The 22,917-nt window shown below is 41.8% G+C and overlaps 1 protein-coding gene across 1 annotated transcript in view; it reads right to left on the bottom strand.

Annotated features, from left to right (window-relative positions):
- Window positions 1-1,846: 1,846 nt before the first annotated feature.
- Window positions 1,847-22,917, bottom strand: part of tacr1a (tachykinin receptor 1a) — a gene marked incomplete at both ends in the record, with an annotated part of 98,955 nt that continues 77,884 nt past the window's right edge. Inside the window, 3 exons of the mRNA XM_079250713.1 lie at window positions 1,847-2,192; window positions 7,648-7,844; window positions 9,500-9,650. Of these exons, the coding sequence (XP_079106839.1) occupies window positions 1,847-2,192; window positions 7,648-7,844; window positions 9,500-9,650 (694 nt within the window). The remainder of the gene's footprint in view (window positions 2,193-7,647; window positions 7,845-9,499; window positions 9,651-22,917) is intronic.

Below are 22,917 nucleotides of genomic sequence, written 5' to 3'. Positions count from 1 at the left end.
AAACTAAATAAAAAACACTAAATTTTCCACAGATACCACGTCGTAGTAAATAAAAGTAAACTACATCAAACAATAAATGTACGGTTTGTATAAGAATATTGTGGCACAACCTTCAGGACTAATACAATCAATTCAGGGTCTAAAGCTGGATTTGTATTCATGTCTTTGTATGACGCAGGGTGATGCCGTCGTGGTTCAGTTCATCTTCCGCCATTAATGCACAAATTCAGCAAGAGATACAGAAACACAACCAATCATCAGGGACTACTTCTGGGGTTACTGTCAGGTCTGGAAGAGATGCACGTCAAGCCTCCAGGAACCTACATGGAGAAGACTGCAACCTTCCACATGCACCACGTGATTACAAATCCAGCTTAAGTGTGTTCAGATGCAGGTAATAATGATGGATGAAAACTGGGAGCATTTGTTTGGGCAGTTTTGTGGTTTGATTCCATTAAAGTTATTTCCTGGACCTCAGTGGAGGGAGCTGCTCCTATAACCCCCCCCCCATCCCACTTGTCCTTTCACAGACATTATGCTAAGCAGCAAGGCACATCGCTGCATGCTGAAGAGCCACAGCTCGCTGAGGGTGCACATTCCAGGCCACAGTCTGCAAAGACCTTTAAACCTGCAGCTGGATTACATTTAGATGGTGCGATGCCTGCTAATGCGTGACAGAAGGGATCATCTTCACCGCCCACACAGGATGTCACAGGTTAATTTGGCCACTTTAACTGCACACGTCCACAGCAGTGTGTGTCATAGACACGCGGGAACCCAGCCAAATCCCAGTTTGCATTCACACAGAAATGGGAGAGGAGCTTCTTGCTGTCCTGTGTCGGAGCTTTCATAGAGAAGTTGTTGACAGCTTGGTCATCATCACTTCTACACATATTGTTTAGATCTGGCGGTGTCTGAGATCATTTTGTGCAGTCTGAGTCTCTTTCAGCTGTTGTTTCTTCAGCATTAGCCAAACAAAAAGAAAATGATACTGCCAGCTGCTGATGTCAATCTGAAATATGAGCCAGTCACTGCTGGTATTTTTGCTGATTGCCAAAACTTTTCAGCAAAGCCTGCAGGGGATACGTTGAGCATCCTTCCAGCCAGACACACACACACACACACACACATTCTGCACATTGGTGCAGTCCTGCTCAGAGAGATAAGAGTTGGCATTCTCATCAGCTCTCACATACACAGACATGGACAAGCACGTTTCCCAGATTTAAGCCCCTTCCATGGCAAAGCCTTTACTCATGTTTAAAACACACATCTCGTGGGGAGCGCTGCGGTGAAAACCCGGTTTTCTCTACTTTACTATAAAAACTCGGCGCTGTCGTGTTGCAGGTCGCACGTTATACGGAGGCTCCAATCAAAAATAGACTGTATGAAGTCACATAGCTTGTGTGATTGAGGATGTGTGAGCTCTGACAGGAGGCTGCTCTGACAAGCAGAAGCTGTGAAAGTCGGAGGCGCTAGCATCTGCTGGAGTTTAGCCTTTGAAATGGAAGGTACTCCAGTAGATGAAGTGTTCCTTGTTGCTCTTTGGCACTAAGAAAATCTTTCTAATGCTGGTTGATCATCAGCTGTGAGTAGCAGGAATAATTCCACCGCCGTGTTGTAGGTTAGGTGAGGACGATGCTCAGACAGCAGGGACCATGTCTCTGATATGATGTTCCAGTAAACACACTGGAAATATATTCACCATAAAGTCACAGCCACTGGCAGACAAGGTCACACATTCAAGCTGTACTTTGCATGAACACATGCAGGCGAAAGCAGCGACGTGAACAGTCAACTCACACTCTCTCCCTGCTGTCTGGCAAATGCTGCCTGCTCTGGAGGTCTATTCCTGCAGGTTGTTACTGGAGTAGAAACTAGATGTCTCTGATACAGTTTTGGAGACACTATGGGATGAGGAGCAGTTTGAAGTGAGGTCCAGAGATGAGCTATGTGGCCTTGACGCAGATGTGACCCCAGTAGGTCCTAGTCCTGCCATAGCCTTAACCTTGGGCTGCTCCACGTCATCTCCAACATGAAGAACGGTGGACACGGTGGTCTCCATTCGGCTGGCTTTGTAAACACTCGTCTGGGTCTGAAGGTAGCGGGTGGACTTGAGTTCCAGGCCTTCGTAAGAGCCTTGAGGGACACAGGGGCAGCAGCGAAAGGCTTGTTTGAAACCGGCACGAAACCTGTGCAAGAAAAGATCACATGAGTTTAAGTTCAGATGGTTTGAGTGCTTTTTAAAAACAAATTGCTAATCAGCCTAGTTTAACCAGCCAGTGTAATAGACTCATAGAACAGCTGCATGTGATGACTTTTCTTTCTCATTGTACAGACATCTGAAGCCCAACCGGTTCATCTGCAACTCCAAAAGTTAGCGATGCCCTTTAAAACTATATTGTGATGGAGATGTGTGGCTCCATCACCAATGACTGCTGAATAGTCAAATGTTGATGGGTGTTTGTGGAGGGCCACTGGCCAGCCTTCCTCTGTGAAGAGAATTTTAATTAGCAGCGGTATATCGAAAAACTTCCGAAACATTTTTACTTTGTTCTAGTTTCAAGTGTGTAAATTTTATTGATGGCAAGATCGAACCGCTGTTTGTTGTGTTTGATGGTTGTTAATATGTGTTATTATTTTGTGGTTTTGTTCTTGTAGCCCCACCTCAATGGGCTGATCTCTTCAGGTTTGGCAGCAGGAGGGGATAAGAGCCTGCTGTTACTTTGTGGACTGTGATGATGGTCAGTGTATGCATATAGAATAAAGTACCACGCTTCATATGAAATAAAGTGTGGTACTTATTTTTGGTAGTGATCGCAGAAATGGAACGTTCGCGAGATCGAATCGTGTGGAATGATTGTTCCAATAAAAGAAATGATCTTCAGGAACGTTCGGAACACATTACCACATCGACACCCAGTGGCCAAAAAATATGATTTCAAATGATTGAACTAAAAAAAATAAAACGTTTTCGTCCTGATGTGTTTGGTCTGTTGTAACTTCTTTTGTTAGTTTCTAGAGATGTCAGTATGAAAGTATAGACTTCAGTATAATTTCATTGTATTTTTTAATGATTTCTGGATGGGAGAATGTAATTGGGATCAAGTTTCTTTACAAATTTCCCGAAACCGTCAACGTCCACAATTAAAAAGGGTTGTAGGTCCAATTAGCTAGATAAATACTTTATTATTGGATTATTAATAAAACTATTTTAATTACTATTATTATCATGATTATTAATAATAATAAATTATTATTATTACATTAAAAATAATATTTAATCAAATAAAATTAGGTCAGGTTGATCAGTGCCTTGTCCAATTTCTTTAATCTCCCTGTCAGAAAACAACAAAAACTAAGTACAATACTAAAATTATTAATATGTGTGAATGTAGATATAATAAATGTACCTTTTTGTGCTCAGGTGTGAAATTCACTCATTCTAAATAGTAGATTTAATTAAAGAGTAAACTCAAATGTGTAATAAATTAAATGAATTAACAATTACTTCTTGAATTAAGTTTCTGATGCTGAATATAGTTACTGTATCATAACCAGAATGGTAGCTGGACTGGGTTTCCTAAGACTGATGGAGACATCAGGATGTTTGGTCCGCAGGTATATCCATGTTGTTGTAGTATTACATGTAGTAGTAACAAATGTTCCATGTTTTGCATTTAACCTATTTCCCTTCAAGGAGCTGTGATCCCAGACAGCTGACCTGGAACACTTTCTACTTCCTTCCATTATAATAAAATTCTCAAAGAATGCTGAGAGAAGACTTTGCAAATAAACAGCTGTTTAGGAAAGATGTTAATTGTTTTACGCACATCAAGTGACTCTGCCGCTAATCAGAAAAGACACGAAAATAATTTTGAATATCAGTATTTTAATTTTATGAAAATGTACTAAACAATTTCACTTTCTTCTATATGTTTAGTTGTTCCATTTTGGAAACAAGGTTGAAAAGATTGCTGAGTTTCGCTAAGTTCTGACCTATGGTTCAGATTAACGCGGCGCGGAACAACGGTGGCATTTCAAAACGATTGGTGACGTGATGGAACGCGATACGGAACGGTCACATGACCGCCACGTCTCGATTCAGATCATGGAACGTTGTTTCGCATTGCGCGTTCCACAATAGTTTCAGGACAAACTGGAACACCGTTTCCATCTCGCCGTCACTAATTTTTGGACCATGAAGCAGTCTCACCTCTTTTCATATCTTTTGTTTGACCGACGGCCAACTGACATTTATGCTGAAGTAGACTTTATGTTTGCTGTATTTCAGTACGTTTTAAAGTACCAAAAGACAAGCATGTTTGTGTAAAGTTGCTTTTAGTTTAAACAAGTAACCTGCTACACTAGTACCAGCTATGTTTAGTTACAAACATGACCTGCTGTTTGTCAAGTCATTGCTTCAAGTCCTTCCTTTCATTCAGCGTTTATTTGGAGAATCTGTCGTGCATGTCCACAGAAAATACTGCCATGCTTACATGACGGTTACTAGCAGTGTAGGTGTAAATGGGAGAGAATCCAACTTCCTTGATTTATTGGCCTGAAATATCCTCTTACATGTCTTAAGCTGTCATCTTCACATAAACCCAATGCTCACCGCCTGCTCTGTCTTCATGTTTACGTTGTCCAGATACTGTTGTTCTGCGTGCTCGTGAGTGTGCCTCATTGTCAAATCCTGCAGTTGTCATGTAGTATATATAGTATACACTAGGTGTTGGGTAGAAAAGTTGTAGTCTTTTTGGATGCATTGTATACAGTATGTACCAATGTAAATAAATAAATAAATAACACAATGTTGAGGAACGCCCTGCGATGGACTGGCGAGCTGTCCAGGGTGTACCCTGCCTTTCACCCAAAGCCAGCTGGGATAGGCTCCAGCTTCCCCGCGACCCTTAATCGGATTAAGCCGTTAGAATAATGAATGAATGAATGTTGAGGAACACAAAAGGCCGAACTCTAAATTACATGTGAAGTGCACAGATAGTCTCATAACAGATACGATGGCTGCAGGGGAAATCCGATACGTTTAAAGGTACCGTGTGGAAGTACTGGATTCTGTGAAGATGCAGGAGTCCCTCTATATGCAGGTTGTGTCAAACGAGATGAATATGAGAAACTGTGTTCACATTTCCACTCAGAGGGAGGAAAAGAAAAGCCATGCGGTTGCTTGTGGCTTCAGATTTGCATTGCTAGTGAATGGAAGAGAATAAAACCACGATATTAGTGTGCTAGCTGCACGGTGGCATAGTGGCTGGTTGGATCCTCAGCTGGGGCGAGGCTTGGACAGTGGCCTTTCTGTGTGAAGTTTGCATGTTCTCCCCATGTATACGTGGGTTCTCTCCGGGTTCTCCAGCTTCCTCCCACCGTCCAAAGACATGATGTTAGGTTGACTGGTTACTCTTAATTGCCCATTAGAATGAGTGTGAGCGTGAGTGGTTGTTTGTCTCTGTGTGGCCCTGAGATGGACTGGCGAGCTGTCCAGGGTGTACCCTGCCTTTCACCCAAAGCCAGCTGGGATAGGCTCCAGCTTCCCCGCGACCCTTAATCGGACTAAGTGGTTAGGAAAATGAATGAATGTTTATGTGCTAGAAGGTAAGTTCTCCTCGGACAAGATACTTGATCCCACCATTTCTACTTCATTATAAATAAATTAATCTGGTAAATGCAACATAAACACTTTTGACATACTGTAGGCTACCTTGATTTTTTTTTCTTACAGTAAAATGCACATTAACAGGCAGGCAGCTTGGACGTCTTCCCAGTCTGACAAGACTGTTTACACTGATTCCAGCTTGGAGAACTGCAGTTCTACACACAGGCAACTTGGAAAAGGGGCTAAAAAATGTAGTGTTAAAAACACTGTCAAGGGGCAAAGGCAGTTTGTAAATGAAGCACTTACACACATTTTAAGGTGTTAGAAAGAAAAAATGAAAAATAACTCAATGATGGAATATACACAAAAAGATGAATCATGTCTCTAAACGGCTCAACAAAATACCTCAACAAGGTCAGAAGTGAAGAATGTGGAGGAAGGGTGAATCCGGTGAGCAGGACAGAAACTACAAAAATCTGAGTGTGCACATATTGTAAAGTTAGCCAAGGTGACTGAGACCAACGAGAACTTAACAGACTAGACAGAGTGATGACTAAATCCAACCTCACATCCCACACGCTCTCATTTTTAGGACTTAATGAATTTCCGAGGTGAAAACAACCAAGTGTGAAATCTCATTTCTCCTCCAGCACAAAGACAAGTGGCTGTGATGGAGGACAATGAGAGACGCTTGAATAAAGACAACAAGCTGAGCTCACCATCTGTCTTAGATTTGCAAAGTGATGATATTTAGACTCAGTGACATTTCAGCGGACAGGCGGAACGTTGCAAACACCGTTAATGTTCACAGAAACAGTCGAATGAATTATTGCTTCAAGTCTGTTTTAGATTCAGGCCATTTGTGGAAATCTTTTAGGTGCAGACAGTTTCCAGACAGCTAATCTCAAAGCTTGTGTGTACAAGCTGACGACGACTGAAGATGCTGCTGTTGTGGCTCAGAAATGCTGTGATGTTGGGATTTCAGTCACTGTATTTATTTATTTATTTTAAAAAGAGACTCTGTTCATAAAAGAACATAATTTGCGATGTTGTATTACGAAATGGACCTGATATGATAATCCTGGATTATGTTAAATGTTTTTTTTCTTTTGTAAACTGTGTATTTGTGCATATTTCTATGGTAATTTATATAATTACTTTCACTGTGTTCTCCTTTTTTTTATTTATCTATTTTTTTCTGTTCTTTTTCTATCCCTTTTCTACCCTCTCCGGTCCGATCCAGCAGTACAAACTCTGTCATACAAACAATTATGTAAAATAAATAGGAAAATAAATGGGGATTATTATATCTATAAGCTCAGCAGAACACAGCATCCAGACCATCATTCTGCTTGCTTAAATGCTGGACGAGAAAGAAAAACAGAGAAAATCTGTGCTGAAACTAATTATATTTTAATTAATTATTCAAGTGGTCATCTTATTATTTTTATCTAATATTTTAATATTATTTATTATTTGTATATTGATTTAGTATCAATCCTGCTGTAATTAATTATGACCAAGGATAGTATGACAAGTGGCATTTAATGTCTCCGTGCGTAAAAGGGTTAAATGATTTTTCATGGATTCATCAGTCATATGAAGGACTGCTGGACTACATGCTAAGGACCATGAAAACAACCTCGCATGCAGAGGTTGCTCTCTGTAAAGCGTCATGGGCTCCAACGCTTTGCATTAAACCACATGTTCAAACTGAAGGTTGCAAACAGAAAACTGCTACCATCGCTGCAACTCCACTGTGTCCAAGTAAAAAAGATATATTTTTCCATGAATGGGGGGTGAAATTGCCACTAAAGCTGTCTGAAATCTATTTATCAAAAGGAAGCATGCAGGAAGTGTTGAGTTAAATCAAAATACTTCTTTTAAAAAGAAAATGAATTTGTAAAAGCAGCATATTCTGCATTTCCCAAAAAAAAAAAAAAAAACAACCTAAAAAGGACAAAGCAAACAGTTTGGTTTCTGTCTGAGGGTGAGATGTTTAGACATCAGGAACATGCAGCGTGCTCACCAACCTGTCGTTGAGGCAGCAGTAGATGATTGGGTTGTACATGGTGGAGCTCATGGCTAACCACATGATGGCCAGGTAGAACTGCTGGATAAACGGTCTCTCAAGCAGGTGGGGGAAGAACTGGTGCAGGAGGAAGTAGATGTGGTAGGGCAGCCAGCAGATGGCAAACGTACACACCACCACGATCATCATCTTCACCACCTGTGGAACACACAACAGCTCTGTGAACATGCGGTTCTTCTGCCAGGGGAGCCAGTCAAAATGTCCAGACAGTATAAGGAATCAGCTTTAATGAAACATAGTAAAAACAATTCAAAGCTTATGAATATCATAAGTCATCAGATCTTGTCCCAGCAAACAGCCATGAGCACGTCTAAACGTCTGCACCCTGATCATTAAAATGACTAACCTGTAACTTCAGAGCTACAAGAACAAGGTGCATGTTACCAGGAGCACATTTCATTAGTGTGTGAAAGAAAAGTGGATGTCATGTTGATCTCAGAAGATTTCCAAAAAGGAAACCCTACTTGGGTTTTGTGAAAAGGACATATGACAGCAAAGACAGCTGAAATGTTCACAGATCAAAAATGAGAAATGAATTAAGAATGTATCTGCAAAACCCGCTTTGCACCACCTGAACTGGAACCGTATGAGCATACCATAAAACTGAAGTACAAGATACGCCAAAATCCCGACAGAACAAGAAGGCCTCTGCTTGTTGACTAACAATGCAGACCCAAAATATGGCATAACTTAATGACTCATGAAAATGAGTAAATCATTTGCTGAACCACATCACCGGGACAAACAATCAGGACGGTGCTGCTGGTGGTGCAGCCAGTGGTGTAGTCCAGGGTATACGCGGGTATACGGAGTATAGCCACTTCCTTTTCAGTCAGGATTGAGTACACCCACTTCTAACCTCCTGTGATGCTGCTTTTACTGTTACAAAGGTCTCCATACATGTACCTACGTTGCCCAGCGGCTCAGCTAAGGTTTCCTATATGCTACACTGGTGCGGTTAGCCATCAGCTGCGTTAACTTCAGCCTGAACAGAGACATAATGAAGATATATGTGTCTATGAGCCTGTGTCTCACTAGTCTGTGTGCCAATATTGTGCCAGTCCTTTCATAACTCTTCCTCCCTAAAACCAAAGAGCAGAAATAATGTGACAATAAGCAAATATACAGATCAATTTTTGGGGTGAACTAAATAGAGTAGTCTTACATGTCATTTTATTTCTGAAACAGTGTTTTTTGGACAACTTTACTGTTTTTTTTCTTTTAAAAAAGGTGAAAAATTGGGAGTATACCCACTTCTTGAGAGGCAACTACACCACAGCAGATACACACATCACTTTGCTGTTTATAATTACTTGTTCAAACGTAGCAGCAACTCGTCTTCTGGTTTTCCCTTCCTCTTCCCTATAACAAGCATCTCTGTTGGCTCAACATTGTACTACAAACCTGTCTATTCAGAAAAACAGGAACAAAGAAAACCAACAACAACAAAACAAACTGTCCTCAAACAAAATAAAAAGGTAACACTCATGGAAGCATCATTAATCCTGTCAGTAGCACAGAGCGCTCACTGAGAATGACATAGAGATGAACCAGATGTAAGTAGCTGCCTTAGAGCGCAGAGCGGATCAGCCTTTTTCCTGGAAACTTCAAATTTATGCCATCAAGGAGATGTGTGTGTGTGTGTGTGTGTAGTTTGTAGTTTTAAAAACTATTCCGTCATGGTAAAAGAAAAAAAGAGACATGTACGTTTCCACCATGTTGGGCTCAGGGCAGCAGGGAGAATCGTACGGGGGGGGGGGGGGGGGTTAGGGGGTTCCTGAAAGAGCATTTACCTTGCGCTTGGCAGTCAGCTGCTCCCTGTAGCGGTCAGACGAGTCTCCAGGAATCTCGCTGGCCCAAAGAGTCAGTCCCACAGCAAGGTAGGCACAGCCCATCACCAGCAGAGGAAGGAAGTAGATCAGGATGGCCACACACACTTGGTACCTACAACACATGGATTTCATGAAGTATATATTAGATCGTCTCCACTGCTGTTACTGCTCTTCACAGCCTGAGAACTAAACATTGTAATGCAGTTCTGTTAACATGTCATATGAGGAAAATATGAGGGGAATCATGTACACTCGCTGACAAGGGTTAGAGCCTGAAAATGACACATTCCCAGTCTGTGAAAGTGTCTTATGCTAATGTAGAACAGCATGAAATACACAAAACTGCTATGAAACTTTGGTTTCAGCTTGAGATGAAAAAGGGAAAACTGTTCTTCTCTCAGCTTCACTCTGAGGTCACTTTTTTAGCTTTCAGGGATTTTCCAAACCAAGAGCAAGTCAAACTAGAAAGGCGCAAGTGGCGATTAAGGTCCTCGCACCTACACCGCCGCTCGGCCTATTGGCACCGCCTCCCCTGGCACCTCCTGCTTCTCTGGCCCTCACCTGCAGCCAAACTCCACATCAGGTCATTTACGCTTTAAAACAAGGAACTTCCTGTCGTCAGAGGGCGGGGCTGTGGTAGTGATGTCATATGAACCCATGTTTGTGGTCAAGATTGTACTAGACCAACCCAATGTCAGTTTGGTGTAGATTGGGTGTTGTATATCAAATGTAAATAGCAACATTGCTTTTAAAAAAGGACACTTCCTGTTTCTAGGGGGTGGGGGTAATTTGAAAACCAATTATTGATATGCACTTGTGTTCAGAATGGGACTGGCATAATATGTATCAATTTAGGTGCAGATATGTTGTTTTGTGTGGGAGTTATATAAGTTAGTTGTAAATGACAAGACATTAAACTTTGAGGTCCCACCCCTCCCACACGCTTTAGGTTATATAAACGATTAGCACAACTTTTAATCACACATGCCTCCTGAGTATCCTGAGCAATTTTGGTGTCAGTTGGATAAAAGCCCACGGACGAGTTGGTTAAAATGTATGGCAAAGAAGAAGGCCAAAATGACTCCCATGATGGAACCTTTTTCAAAATGGCCGACTTCCTAATTAAATTAGCCGATAGGTCCAGAAGGTTTTTTTGTAAGTCTTCACGTGGAGCACATGTGTACCAAATTTCATGCATGTTGGTCAATTGAGTGGGCGGGGCTGATCGATTGAAATTTTCTAGGTGGCGCTATTTGACCAGATTGTGACTTTTTCAGCATATTTATACATGACTCAGTTGACACTATGACTGCCATAGACCATGATAAGTTTGGTGGAGATCAGAGATTTAATGGCTCGGTTACAGGTACTTCCTGTTTCATGCTACCGGAGCATCATACGCCATGGTTTAAAATGTTGAGGAGTCTCCTGGGTGTGCTTTCATCTGGACCGTCAGTCATGAATATCATCCACATATGTAAATAAATTAGTTCTGTTTCCTCCAATCAGAATTTTGATATACATTATATCACTAAAATATTCACCCACTCATCCAAATGGATGAATTCAGGTGTTTTGGGTCAATTCCAAGGCCACAGGTATATAAATTCAAGCGCCTCGGCATGCAGACTGCCTCTGCACACATGTGGGTCGCTCTCATGGTACTGCAGTGAGTTCCACCGTGAAAGGATGCGTCCAGTGCTAAAAGCTCAGTCATTAAATTTCCTCCACAGTCAAGTGTCTGGTTTTCCAACACAGCTAGAGCAACGGAGAACAACAGCAGTTCAGCCATGATGTGCTGGCCGTGTGAAAAGACAGAGGGAGGTCAGCGGATGCTGTGCTGCAGGGTACGCAGCGGACGCCCACTTTCAGTCACTACAGACCTCCTAACTTCATGTGGTCCTCAGATTAGCTCACCGTGGTTGGTTTCCATGGTGAGCTGCTGCATCCGAACCAAACATCACCAGGTGAAACCAACGCGTCGATGCAGTGGTGTGAAACCCGCCACCACCAGACTCCAGAGCAGTGGAAACATGCTCTCTGGAGGGACAAATTACATTTCTCCGTCTGGCAACTTACTGGGTCTGGGTTTGGCAGTTGCCAGGACAACGGTACCTGTTTGACTGCATTGTGCCATGTGTGAAGTTTGATGAAGGGGGGTATTGTGGTGTGGACTTGTTCTTCAGCAACTGGGCTTGTTCCCTTGGTTCCAGTTAAAGGAACTCTGAATGCTTCAGTATATTAAGAGATTTCGGACAATTCCATGTTTCCAACTTTAAGGGAACAGTTTGGGGATGGTTCCTTCCCATTCCAACATGACTGCACACCAGGACACAAAGCAAGGGTACATAAAGACATAGATGAGCCAGTGTGGTGCGGAAGAACCTGACTGGCCTGCACAGCTGACTAACCTCAACATGATAAACCCCCCTTGAAGTAAGTTAGAGTGGAGACTGCGAGCCAGGTCTTCTTGTTTAATATCAGTACTCACAAATGCGCTTCTGGAAAAATGAACAAAAATTCTCATAAACACACTCCGAAACCTTGTGGAAAGTTTTCCCAGTTCCTGTTTCCACTTCAAAGGGTGGGCCAACATCAAGTCAAAGCTTTTGGATTAAGAAATGGGATGTCAGTTAGGTTTGTATGCATGTAGAGGCAGAGGAGCAAACACATCCAGCAGTAAAGCGTACATATTATCCTGAGGACGCCAGGCAGTCTGTCTCCACAGGTTTAAAACTCAAAACCATTTATTATACAGTGGATAAGACAGATGCAGATGGAAACCTTATAGCAATGTGGGATATTAAAGAGCAGAGCCTATAATACCAACTGTATCTCTTCATTTTCTGGTATAACAGCTCAGTGTCTGGGAGTATGTAAATATGCCAGTAAGCTTATGTAGGATCACCTGCAAAAACATCTTTAGATGAAGGCTTTCGTTATTCCCATTAAACCCAGTAAAACTGAGGTTATGTTCAAATTACAAGCTGAAATGTGTATATGTGATCATAGACCGTATATGAAAGATGGACGGAGCCTCCGGCGGTTAAAAATGAAGCCTATGCGGAAGTGCATAAAACTGCAGTTCCCCCTTCGTCCACTAGGGCCTGGAAAACAGAGCGAATCCCCATAGACTCCCATGTTAAAAAGACCAACTTCACAGCAGAAATAAACCTGTTTACAGCCTGGTTCAAAAATCCATTTTAGGTTTAACAGGTCAGGTTTACCTTCATGACAACTGTGGGGGGAGTGAATTTTTTTCTAACTCGCTCGTTTAAAAGTAATTTAATCTCAAAATTCTACATATTTAGGGGCGTGTCCTTTTGATTGACAGGTACTCAATCTCCCGCTTCAAGTAAGAAGAACACAGAGCAACCGCGGTTTTTAGCCGGTTAGCAACATGACTTAGCTTTAGCCCGCTTACCTCCGTTAGCTGGTTAGCTCCTGTTATCTCCGTGTTAGCTCGGTTAGCTCTTAGCTACAGGCAGCTCCACCTCTTTGCCCATATTTGTATTTTCTGGACGAGATGATGAGCATGCCCCTGCTAAGATGGTGATAGTAGGAGGCTACGTCCATCTTTTTTATATACAGTCTATGGTATTGATGCATCTGGGATGATCACATGCAGAGCAGGATGCTAGATGTGCTTCATGTCTAGCATTGCAAAACCTTGTCAAAAATGTCTCATGCATCTCTGTGCATGTGCACACTGCCTCGTAGTTGTTCTGAGTCAAACCTGAGAGGGCCGATCAGCAGTGACACGTTGCAAACGTATATGAGATTTCTGCTGAAGCCACGGAGACATCAGATCCAACCCAGACACTGTAAGAGATTAATATTATTACATCATAGTAATGCTTTTTTATTAAAAAAAACAAAACAAATAAAATTAAATGAATATGTTAAGCTGAATATAACTGTACAGAAAAATGTACAATAAAGCTCTTTGTAGTAATCAGACTGCTGATGTAAGTGAAGACCAGCAGCAGTACGTGACCTGAAGTCTTCATGTTTGTTGATGTTTATTTCCGTGCTTGCTGCAAGCTGGACCATAATTTGCCTTTTGGGTGCAAAAAATGGCTGACCTTGACCCTTGGAAAAGTTAGCAGAGATTTATCTGTGTTGTTCAGGGCTGTTCTAAAAATAAACAAGACTGGTCATAAATAAATAAAATAAAAACACAATAATTGTCATATAAAATTATCATACTGCATAACAGAAGACAAGGAATGCTGCTTAAGATCAGCAAAACTGTTTTCTGAATTTCTGACTGATTCCTGTCTCAGGGACATAAACTTATTAGATAAAAGCACTTCCTGTAAGAACTATAACCCAATACCAGGTAAGTTATGGTTTCTATTTGTTCAGTGGAAGCTCATATTTAACCTGCAATAAATATTTTACTAAAAAAGCTCTGAGAGTGCAAACCTCTGCCAAGGGCAAATCCTTTAAAATGTTCCTGGATCCAAACAGTGATCCGGATCACCACTAAAATTAAATAAGTTTTTCCTTTTCACAATTCCAACAACTCTGGAAAATGTCATGAAAATCTATCCGTTACTTTTTGAGTTATACTGAGCAAAAAACAAACAGAAAAACATGAACGCTGTGTAAAAAATTATCTCCAACAATGTGTACGTGTGTTTTAGTGGAAGCCAATAGACACAAACTACGGAAAAACGTAATAAAATAAAATAAAATAAAATAAAATAAAATAAAATAAAATAAAATAAAATAAAATAAAATAGAACAGAATCCAGGGAAGAAACAAAGGGAAGCAGAGCAGACGGTAAATTTAATTTACTGATGGTGAGACTGGGAAGACAAGTGAGACCTGTCTGGAAAGTGAACTGGAGGTTGAGAGCAGAACCCCTGACAATATTGCAAGACCCCCTGAGGGCCTGGGCCAGAGGTTGTTTACAGACAAAATTTAATGTGGAATCAGGTTGAAATGGATAAGTGGTACAAAGTACTAAAAAATATCATCTGACAAAGAAAACCAGAAAGTAGAAAGAGGAATTGAATTATTAAAGGAAGACAGTATGGAATATGGCAGCAGGCTCGGATCTACTAAAGGTTTGCGTGTACTAAAACATCTACAAACAAACGTGTCACTGCACATGCAAAGGAAAAAAATAAAAAAGATTTACTACAAACAGATTTACTAACAGCGCGTCTGAATGCAGTTAGCATGATTGCTGCTATGGTTAAAGAGCGTTAAATACTTTAACACCTGCATGTGATCTGTCAAACCTGAGAGCAATGTTGCTGATAGAAACATTTAACATGTTTCAGAACATGGCTGCAGTTTGTGTCACAAGAAGGAAACATTGAACTCAGGATGGATGTGGAGAGGAGTCATGCATGCCTGCAAACGACAGATGTTGCATCACAGCTAGGATCTCCCAGATGTGCTGTCCAAGTCCTAAACGCCATGTGTTGCAGGATGGTCATGGTTGTAAGGTTTCCAGACACTCTGCTGTCATTAACTGACACCAAACCAGTTTTTTTTTTTTTTTTTTTTGTGTGTTTGTTTTATTAGGCCCGAGCACCTTGGCGGTGCGAAGGCCTATTGTAATTGCAGCGTTTATTATTATTATTATTATTATTAGGCCCGAGCACCTTGGCGGTGCGAAGGCCTATTGTAATTGCAGCGTTTCTTATTATTATTATTTTTATTCGGACACTTCGCGTGCTTTTTTGGAGGCCTGAACGTGCTCGAAAACTCACCAAATTTTGCGTACCCCCCCAAGGGAATACAAAAAATTTGATATTTTGAGGTGCTCCAGAATGTTTGGGCGAAACTGAATGAGAGCGCCACCTATTTTAGGTGCCCCGCCACTGCATGTCGTTAATCTTTATGAAAATTCATACACATGATCTACATGACAGGGCGAACAAAAAATCCTCTTAATGTCATGGTGAAATGTCGACAGGAAGGCGGCCATTTTAGGTCAAAGTCAATATTTTGGCGTTTTAGCACCTCGCATTTTAACGAACTCGTCCTAGGGCTTTTATCCCACTGAGCCACAAATTGCTCAGGATGTTCAGGAGGCATGTGTGATTAAATGTTGTGTTATTTCTTCTAATAGGAGACTTAGTTTACGAGGGGCGGGGCCTCAAAGTTTGATGTCTCGCCAGGAAAAATTAAACAGCTATAACTCCCACATAAAGCAACATTTCTGCACCAAATTTGCTAGATATGATGGCAGTCCCCTCCTACAGAGTTCTATATGCCAATATTTTGATTATGAAATAGCCACGCCCCCTGGAGGTCAAAAGTGTTGTTTTTTGCTCACACACCCATAACTCTGGCTTGGTGGACACCACATGGCCCAAATTCACTCAGGCATCACAAAACATGTTGGTGAAGAGATCTGATAAAGGACGTTGCTCTGCGCTGCACGGCGTGCCCGTGATGCCATGGCGAAGTTCCATGCGGCGGCGTGACATCATAAATCACTATAAAATTGTCAATTTTGATCTGATCACCCTAAAACTTATAGGGATTAATAAGGGATCAGTCCTGAACAGATTAATGTGACCATTGCTGGTGTAGACCTAAGCTCCGCCCACTTACAACAGGAAGTGGTTTTTTCCACGTTTGAGGGTCATGCTTCTAAGCAAATGGTCCCAAACACTTGAGACTCCTCCAAAACATGTCAAACCCTTTCATGATGCCACAATAAAAACCTCAAGTCGCTACGCTAAACGGGACATGGCGAATGGCAGTCCAACGCCATGAAACAGGAAGTACCTGTGACCAAGCCATGGAACCTTGGACCGCCACCATACTTGCCATGACTGATGACAGTAAGGCCCTGAACTAAGCCCCATTGAAACATTATGGAATAAATGGAGCATGTCTCCATAGCGCCCCCTACAAAATTTCAATCAATCAGCCCCGCCCACTACATGGACCGACATGAATAAAATTCAGCACAGTTGTAGAAGCTTCCAGTACCTTCAAAAAAGTCTCTTGGACATATGGGCTAAATTCAACAGGAAGTCGGGCATTTAGAAAAAGGTGCCATTTTTGGGGTCATTTCTTTGCCATGCATTTTAAACAACTCCTCCTAGGGATATTGTCCAACTGACACCCAACTTGCACAGGATGCTCAGGAGGCATGTGTGATTTAAAGTTGTGTTATTTCTTCTAATAGAAGATTTAGTTTAGGAGGGGCGGGCCCTCAAAGTTTTATGTCTTATTAACAAAGACTTATTGCTAAAACTCCCACATAAAACAACATATCAGCACAGGAATCGACCCATTTGATGCCAGTCCCATGATGAACAAAATATACAATGCAATAATATGACTCTGAACTAGCCCCACCCCTTGGCAACAACAAGTGTCTGATATCATGAACCAGGAAGTACCTGTGACAAAGCCGTGAAAATGTTGATCTTCACCATACTTGCCATGAGTCATGACAGTTATGTCCTTAATAGAGTAAAATTACAATATAGTGGAGAAGATCGTAAATGGCTCCATAGCGCCCCCTACAATATTTCAATCAATCAGCCCCGCCCACTACATTGACTGACATGGATATGATTCGGCACAGTTTTAGAACCTTCCAGTACCTTCAAAAAAGTCTCTTGGACATATGGGCTAAATCAAACAGGAAGTCAGCCATTTTGAAAAAGGTGACATATTTGGGGTCATTTCTGTCATTTTCTTTGCCATGCATTTTGAGCAACTCCTCCCAAGAATTTTATCCAACTTTAACCCAAATGAGTCAGGATGCTCAAGAGACATGTGTGATTAAAAGTTGTGCTATTTCTTTTAATAGGGGATATCATTTAGGAGAGGCGGGGCAGCAAAGCAGATGTGATGCAACGAAAAGGAAAACTGACATAACTCCCACAAAAAACAACCAACCTGCACCAAATTTGCTACAGATGATGCCAGTCATATCCTTCACATTTGTGCATGGCAATAAATAGATTATAAGTTAGCCCCGCCCCTTGGTGACAGGAATTGACTCTTCATAAGGCCTAAATGGCCTGAGGTGCAGTCTGGCTGCACTTCAGGTTGAGAGAGGCATGGGAAGGATGTTGCCAGGGGAGGCGGTGGCATTATGCCGAGCGGCGCCATGGTGCGAGGGCCTATATCACCGCTTGCGGTTTTAATTAGGCCCGAGCACCTTGGCGGTGCGAAGGCCTATTGTAATTGCAGCGTTTATTATTATTATTAGGCCCGAGCACCTTGGCGGTGCGAAGGCCTATTGTAATTGCAGTGTTTATTATTATTATTATTATTATTATTATTATTAGGCCCGAGCACCTTGGCGGTGCGAAGGCCTATTGTAATTGCAGTGTTTATTAGGCCCGAGCACCTTGGCGGTGCGAAGGCCTATTGTAATTGCAGTGTTTATTATTATTATTATTATTTTTATTCGGACACTTCGCGTGCTTTTTTGGAGGCCTGAACGTGCTCGAAAACTCACCAAATTTTGCGTACCCCCCCAAGGGAATACGAAAAATTTGATATTTTGAGGTGCTCCAGAATGTTTGGGCGAAACTGAATGAGAGCGCCACCTATTTTAGGTGCCCCGCCACTGCATGTCGTTAATCTTTATGAAAATTCATACACATGATCTACATGCTAGGGCGAACAAAAAATCCTCTTAATGTCATGGTGAAATGTCGACAGGAAGGCGGCCATTTTAGGTCAAAGTCAATATTTTGGCGTTTTAGCACCTCGCATTTTAACGAACTCGTCCTAGGGCTTTTATCCCACTGAGCCACAAATTGCTCAGGATGTTCAGGAGGCATGTGTGATTCAATGTTGTGTTATTTCTTCTAATAGGAGACTTAGTTTACGAGGGGCGGGGCCTCAAAGTTTGATGTCTCGCCATGAAAAATTAAACGGATATAACTCCCACATAAAGCAACATTTCTGGACCAAATTTGCTAGATATGATGGCAGTCCCCTCCTACAGAGTTCTATATGTCAATATTTTGATTATGAAATAGCCACGCCCCCTGGAGGTCAAAAGTGTTTTTTTTTGCTCACACACCCATAACTCTGGCTTGGTGGACACCACATGGCCCAAATTAACTCAGGCATCACAAAACATGTCGGTGAAGAGATCTGGTAAAGGACGTTGCTCTACGCTGCACGGCGTGCCCGTGACGCCATGGCGAAGTTCCATGCGGCGGCGTGACATCATAAATCACTATAAAATTGTCAATTTTGATCTGATCACCCTAAAACTTATAGGGATTAATAAGGGATCGGTCCTGAACAGATTAATGTGACCATTGCTGGTGTAGACCTCAGCCCCGCCCACTTACAACAGGAAGTGGTTTTTTCCACGTTTGAGGATAATGCTTCTAAGCAAATGATCCCAAACACTTGAGACTCCTCCAAAACATGTCAAACCCTTTCATGATGCCACAATAAAAACCTCAAGTCGCTACGCTAAACGGGACATGGCGAATGGCGGTCCAACGCCATGAAACAGGAAGTACCTGTGACCAAGCCATGGAACCTTGGACCGCCATCAAACTTGCCATGACTGATGACAGTAAGGCCCTGAACTAAGCCCCATTGAAACATTATGGAATAAATGGAGCATGTCTCCATAGCGCCCCCTACAAAATTTCAATCAATCAGCCCCGCCCACTACATGGACCGACATGGATAAAATTCAGCACAGTTGGAGAACCTGCCAGTACCTTCAAAAAAGTCTCTTGGACATATGGGCTAAATTCAACAGGAAGTCGGCCATTTTGAAAAAGGTGTCATTTTTGGGGTCATTTCTTTGCCATGCATTTTAAACAACTCCTCCTAGGGATATTGTCCAACTGACACCCAACTTGCACAGGATGCTCAGGAGGCATGTGTGATTTAAAGTTGTGTTATTTCTTCTAATAGAAGATTTAGTTTAGGAGGGGCGGGCCCTCAAAGTTTTATGTCTTATTAACAAAGACTTATTGCTAAAACTCCCACATAAAACAACATATCAGCACAGGAATCGACCCATTTGATGCCAGTCCTATGATGAACAAAATCTACAATGCAATAATATGACTATGTATTAGCCCCACCCCTTGGCAACAACAAGTGTCTGATATCATGAACCAGGAAGTACCTGTGACAAAGCCATGAAATTGTTGATCTTCACCATACTTGCCATGAGTCATGACAGTTATGTCCTTAATAGAGTAAAATTACAATATAGTGGAGAAGATAGTAAATGGCTCCATAGCGCCCCCTACAATATTTCAATCAATCAGCCCCGCCCACTACACTGACTGACATGGATGTGTTTCGGCACAGTTTTAGAACCTTCCAGTACCTTCAAAAAAGTCTCTTGGACATATGGGCTAAATCAAACAGGAAGTCAGCCATTTTGAAAAAGGTGACATATTTGGGGTAATTTCTGTCATTTTCTTTGCCATGCATTTTGAGCAACTCCTCCCAAGAATTTTATCCAACTTTAACCCAAATGAGTCAGGATGCTCAAGAGACATGTATGATTAAAAGTTGTGCTATTTCTTTTAATAGGGGATATCATTTAGGAGAGGCGGGGCAGCAAAGCAGATGTGATGCAACGAAAAGGAAAACTGACATAACTCCCACAAAAAACAACCAACCTGCACCAAATTTGCTACAGATGATGCCAGTCATATCCTTCACATTTCTGTATGTCAATAATTAGATGATAAGTTAGCCCCGCCCCTTGGTGACAGGAAGTGACCGTTCATAAGGCCTAAATGGCCTGAAGTGCAGTCTGGCTGCACTTTAGGTTGAGAGAGGCATGGGAAGGATGTTGCCACAGGAGGCGGTGGCATTATGCCGAGCGGCGCCATGGTGCGAGGGCCTATATCACCGCTTGCGGTTTTAATTATTATTATTATTATTATTTTTATTCGGACACTTCGCGTGCTTTTTTGGAGGCCTGAACGTGCTCGAAAACTCACCAAATTTTGCGTACCCCCCCAAGGGAATACGAAAAATTTGATATTTTGAGGTGCTCCAGAATGTTTGGGCGAAACTGAACGAGAGCGCCACCTATTTTAGGTGCCCCGCCACTGCATGTCTTTAATCTTTATGAAAATTCATACACATGATCTACATGCAAGGGCGAACAAAAAATCCTCTTAATGTCATGGTGAAATGTCGACAGGAAGGCGGCCATTTTAGGTCAAAGTCAATATTTTGGCGTTTTAGCACCTCGCATTTTAACGAACTCGTCCTAGAGCTTTTATCCCACTGAGCCACAAATTGCTGAGGATGTTCAGGAGGCATGTGTGATTAAATGTTGTGTTATTTCTTCTAATAGGAGACTTAGTTTACGAGGGGCGGGGCCTCAAAGTTTGATGTCTCGCCATGAAAAATTAAACGGATATAACTCCCACATAAAGCAACATTTCTGCACCAAATTTGCTAGATATGATGGCAGTCCCCTCCTACAGAGTTCTATATGCCAATATTTTGATTATGAAATAGCCACGCCCCCTGGAGGTCAAAAGTGTTGTTTTTTGCTCACACACCCATAACTCTGGCTTGGTGGACACCACATGGCCCAAATTCACTCAGGCATCACAAAACATGTTGGTGAAGAGATCTGGTAAAGGACGTTGCTCTACGCTGCACGGCCTGCCCGTGACGCCATGGCGAAGTTCCATGCGGTGGCGTGACATCATAAATCACTATAAAATTGTCAATTTTGATCTGATCACCCTAAAACTTATAGGGATTAATAAGGGATCAGTCCTGAACAGATTAATGTGACCATTGCTGGTGTAGACCAAAGCCCCGCCCACCTATAACAGGAAGTGGTTTTTTCCACGTTTGAGGGTCATGCTTCTAAGCAAATGGTCCCAAACACTTGAGACTCCTCCAAAACATGTCAAACCCTTTCATGATGCCACAATAAAAACCTCAAGTCGCTACGCTAAACGGGACATGGCGAATGGCGGTCCAACGCCATGAAACAGGAAGTACCTGTGACCAAGCCATGGAACCTTGGACCGCCACCATACTTGCCATGACTGATGACAGTAAGGCCCTGAACTAAGCCCCATTGAAACATTATGGAATAAATGGAGCATGTCTCCATAGCGCCCCCTACAAAATTTCAATCAATCAGCCCCGCCCACTACATGGACTGACATAGATAAAATTCAGAACAGTTGGATAACGTTCCAGTACCTTCAAAAAAGTCTCTTGGACATATGGGCTAAATCCAACAGAAAGTCGGCCATTTTGAAAAAGGTGCCATTTTTGGGGTCATTTCTTTGCCATGCATTTTAAACAACTCCTCCTAGGGATATTGTCCAACTGACACCCAACTTGCACAGGATGCTCAGGAGGCATGTGTGATTTAAAGTTGTGTTATTTCTTCTAATAGAAGATTTAGTTTAGGAGGGGCGGGCCCTCAAAGTTTTATGTCTAATTAACAAAGACTTATTGATAAAACTCCCACATAAAACAACATATCACCACAGGAATCGACACATTTGATGGCAGTCCCATGATGAACAAAATATACAATGCAATAATGGGACTATGAATTAGCCCCACCCCTTGGCAACAACAAGTGTCTGATATCATGAACCAGGAAGTACCTGTAACAAAGCCATGGAACCTTTCATCTTCACCATACTTGCCATGAGTCATGACAGTTATGTCTTTAATAAAATAAAATTACAATATAGTGGAAAATATAGTAAATGGCTCCATAGCGCCCCCTACAATATTTCAATCAATCAGCCCCGCCCACTACATTGACTGACATGGATAAAATTCAGCATACTTGTAGACCCTCCCAGTACCTTCAAAAAAGTCTCTTGGACATATGGGCTAAATCAAACAGGAAGTCGGCCATGTTGAAAAAGGTGCCATTTTTGGGGTCATTTCTGTCATTTTCTTTGCCATGCATTTTGAGAAGGTCCTCCTAAGAATTTTCTCCAACTGTAACCCAAATGAGTCAGGATGCTCAAGCTGCATATCTGATTAATAGTTGTGTTATTTCTTTTAATAGGGGATATCGTTTAGGAGAGGTGGGGCAGCGAAGCAGATGTGATCCAATGAAAAGGAAAACTGACATAACTCCCACAAAAAACAACCAACCATATTTATAGACATGTATGTACAGATGAACATGCAGGTCCATCTGAAGGAATTATTAATTATGTGAATCAGTTTCATATGTGTTTTCTTGTTTAGAAGCAGACTGATTGCTCTTTGATTTATAGACATTTGTTCGGATTCTTGGATAGAGTGGTATTGGATCAGCTCTTTTGATGGATTGATTAAAACATCCAGTGCGGCTAATACTTACAACAATAAGTTACTGAAAACTATATTTATGTAAATGATGTTAACAGTTTTTAACAAATGTCACAGGCATGTTAATAAG

Source organism: Telmatherina bonti (assembly GCF_933228915.1).
Source record: "Telmatherina bonti genome assembly, chromosome: 13".
Lineage (NCBI taxonomy): Eukaryota > Metazoa > Chordata > Actinopteri > Atheriniformes > Telmatherinidae > Telmatherina > Telmatherina bonti.
The sequence above is the reverse complement of the archived record's forward strand: the minus strand, read 5'-3'. Positions and strand labels throughout refer to the sequence as shown.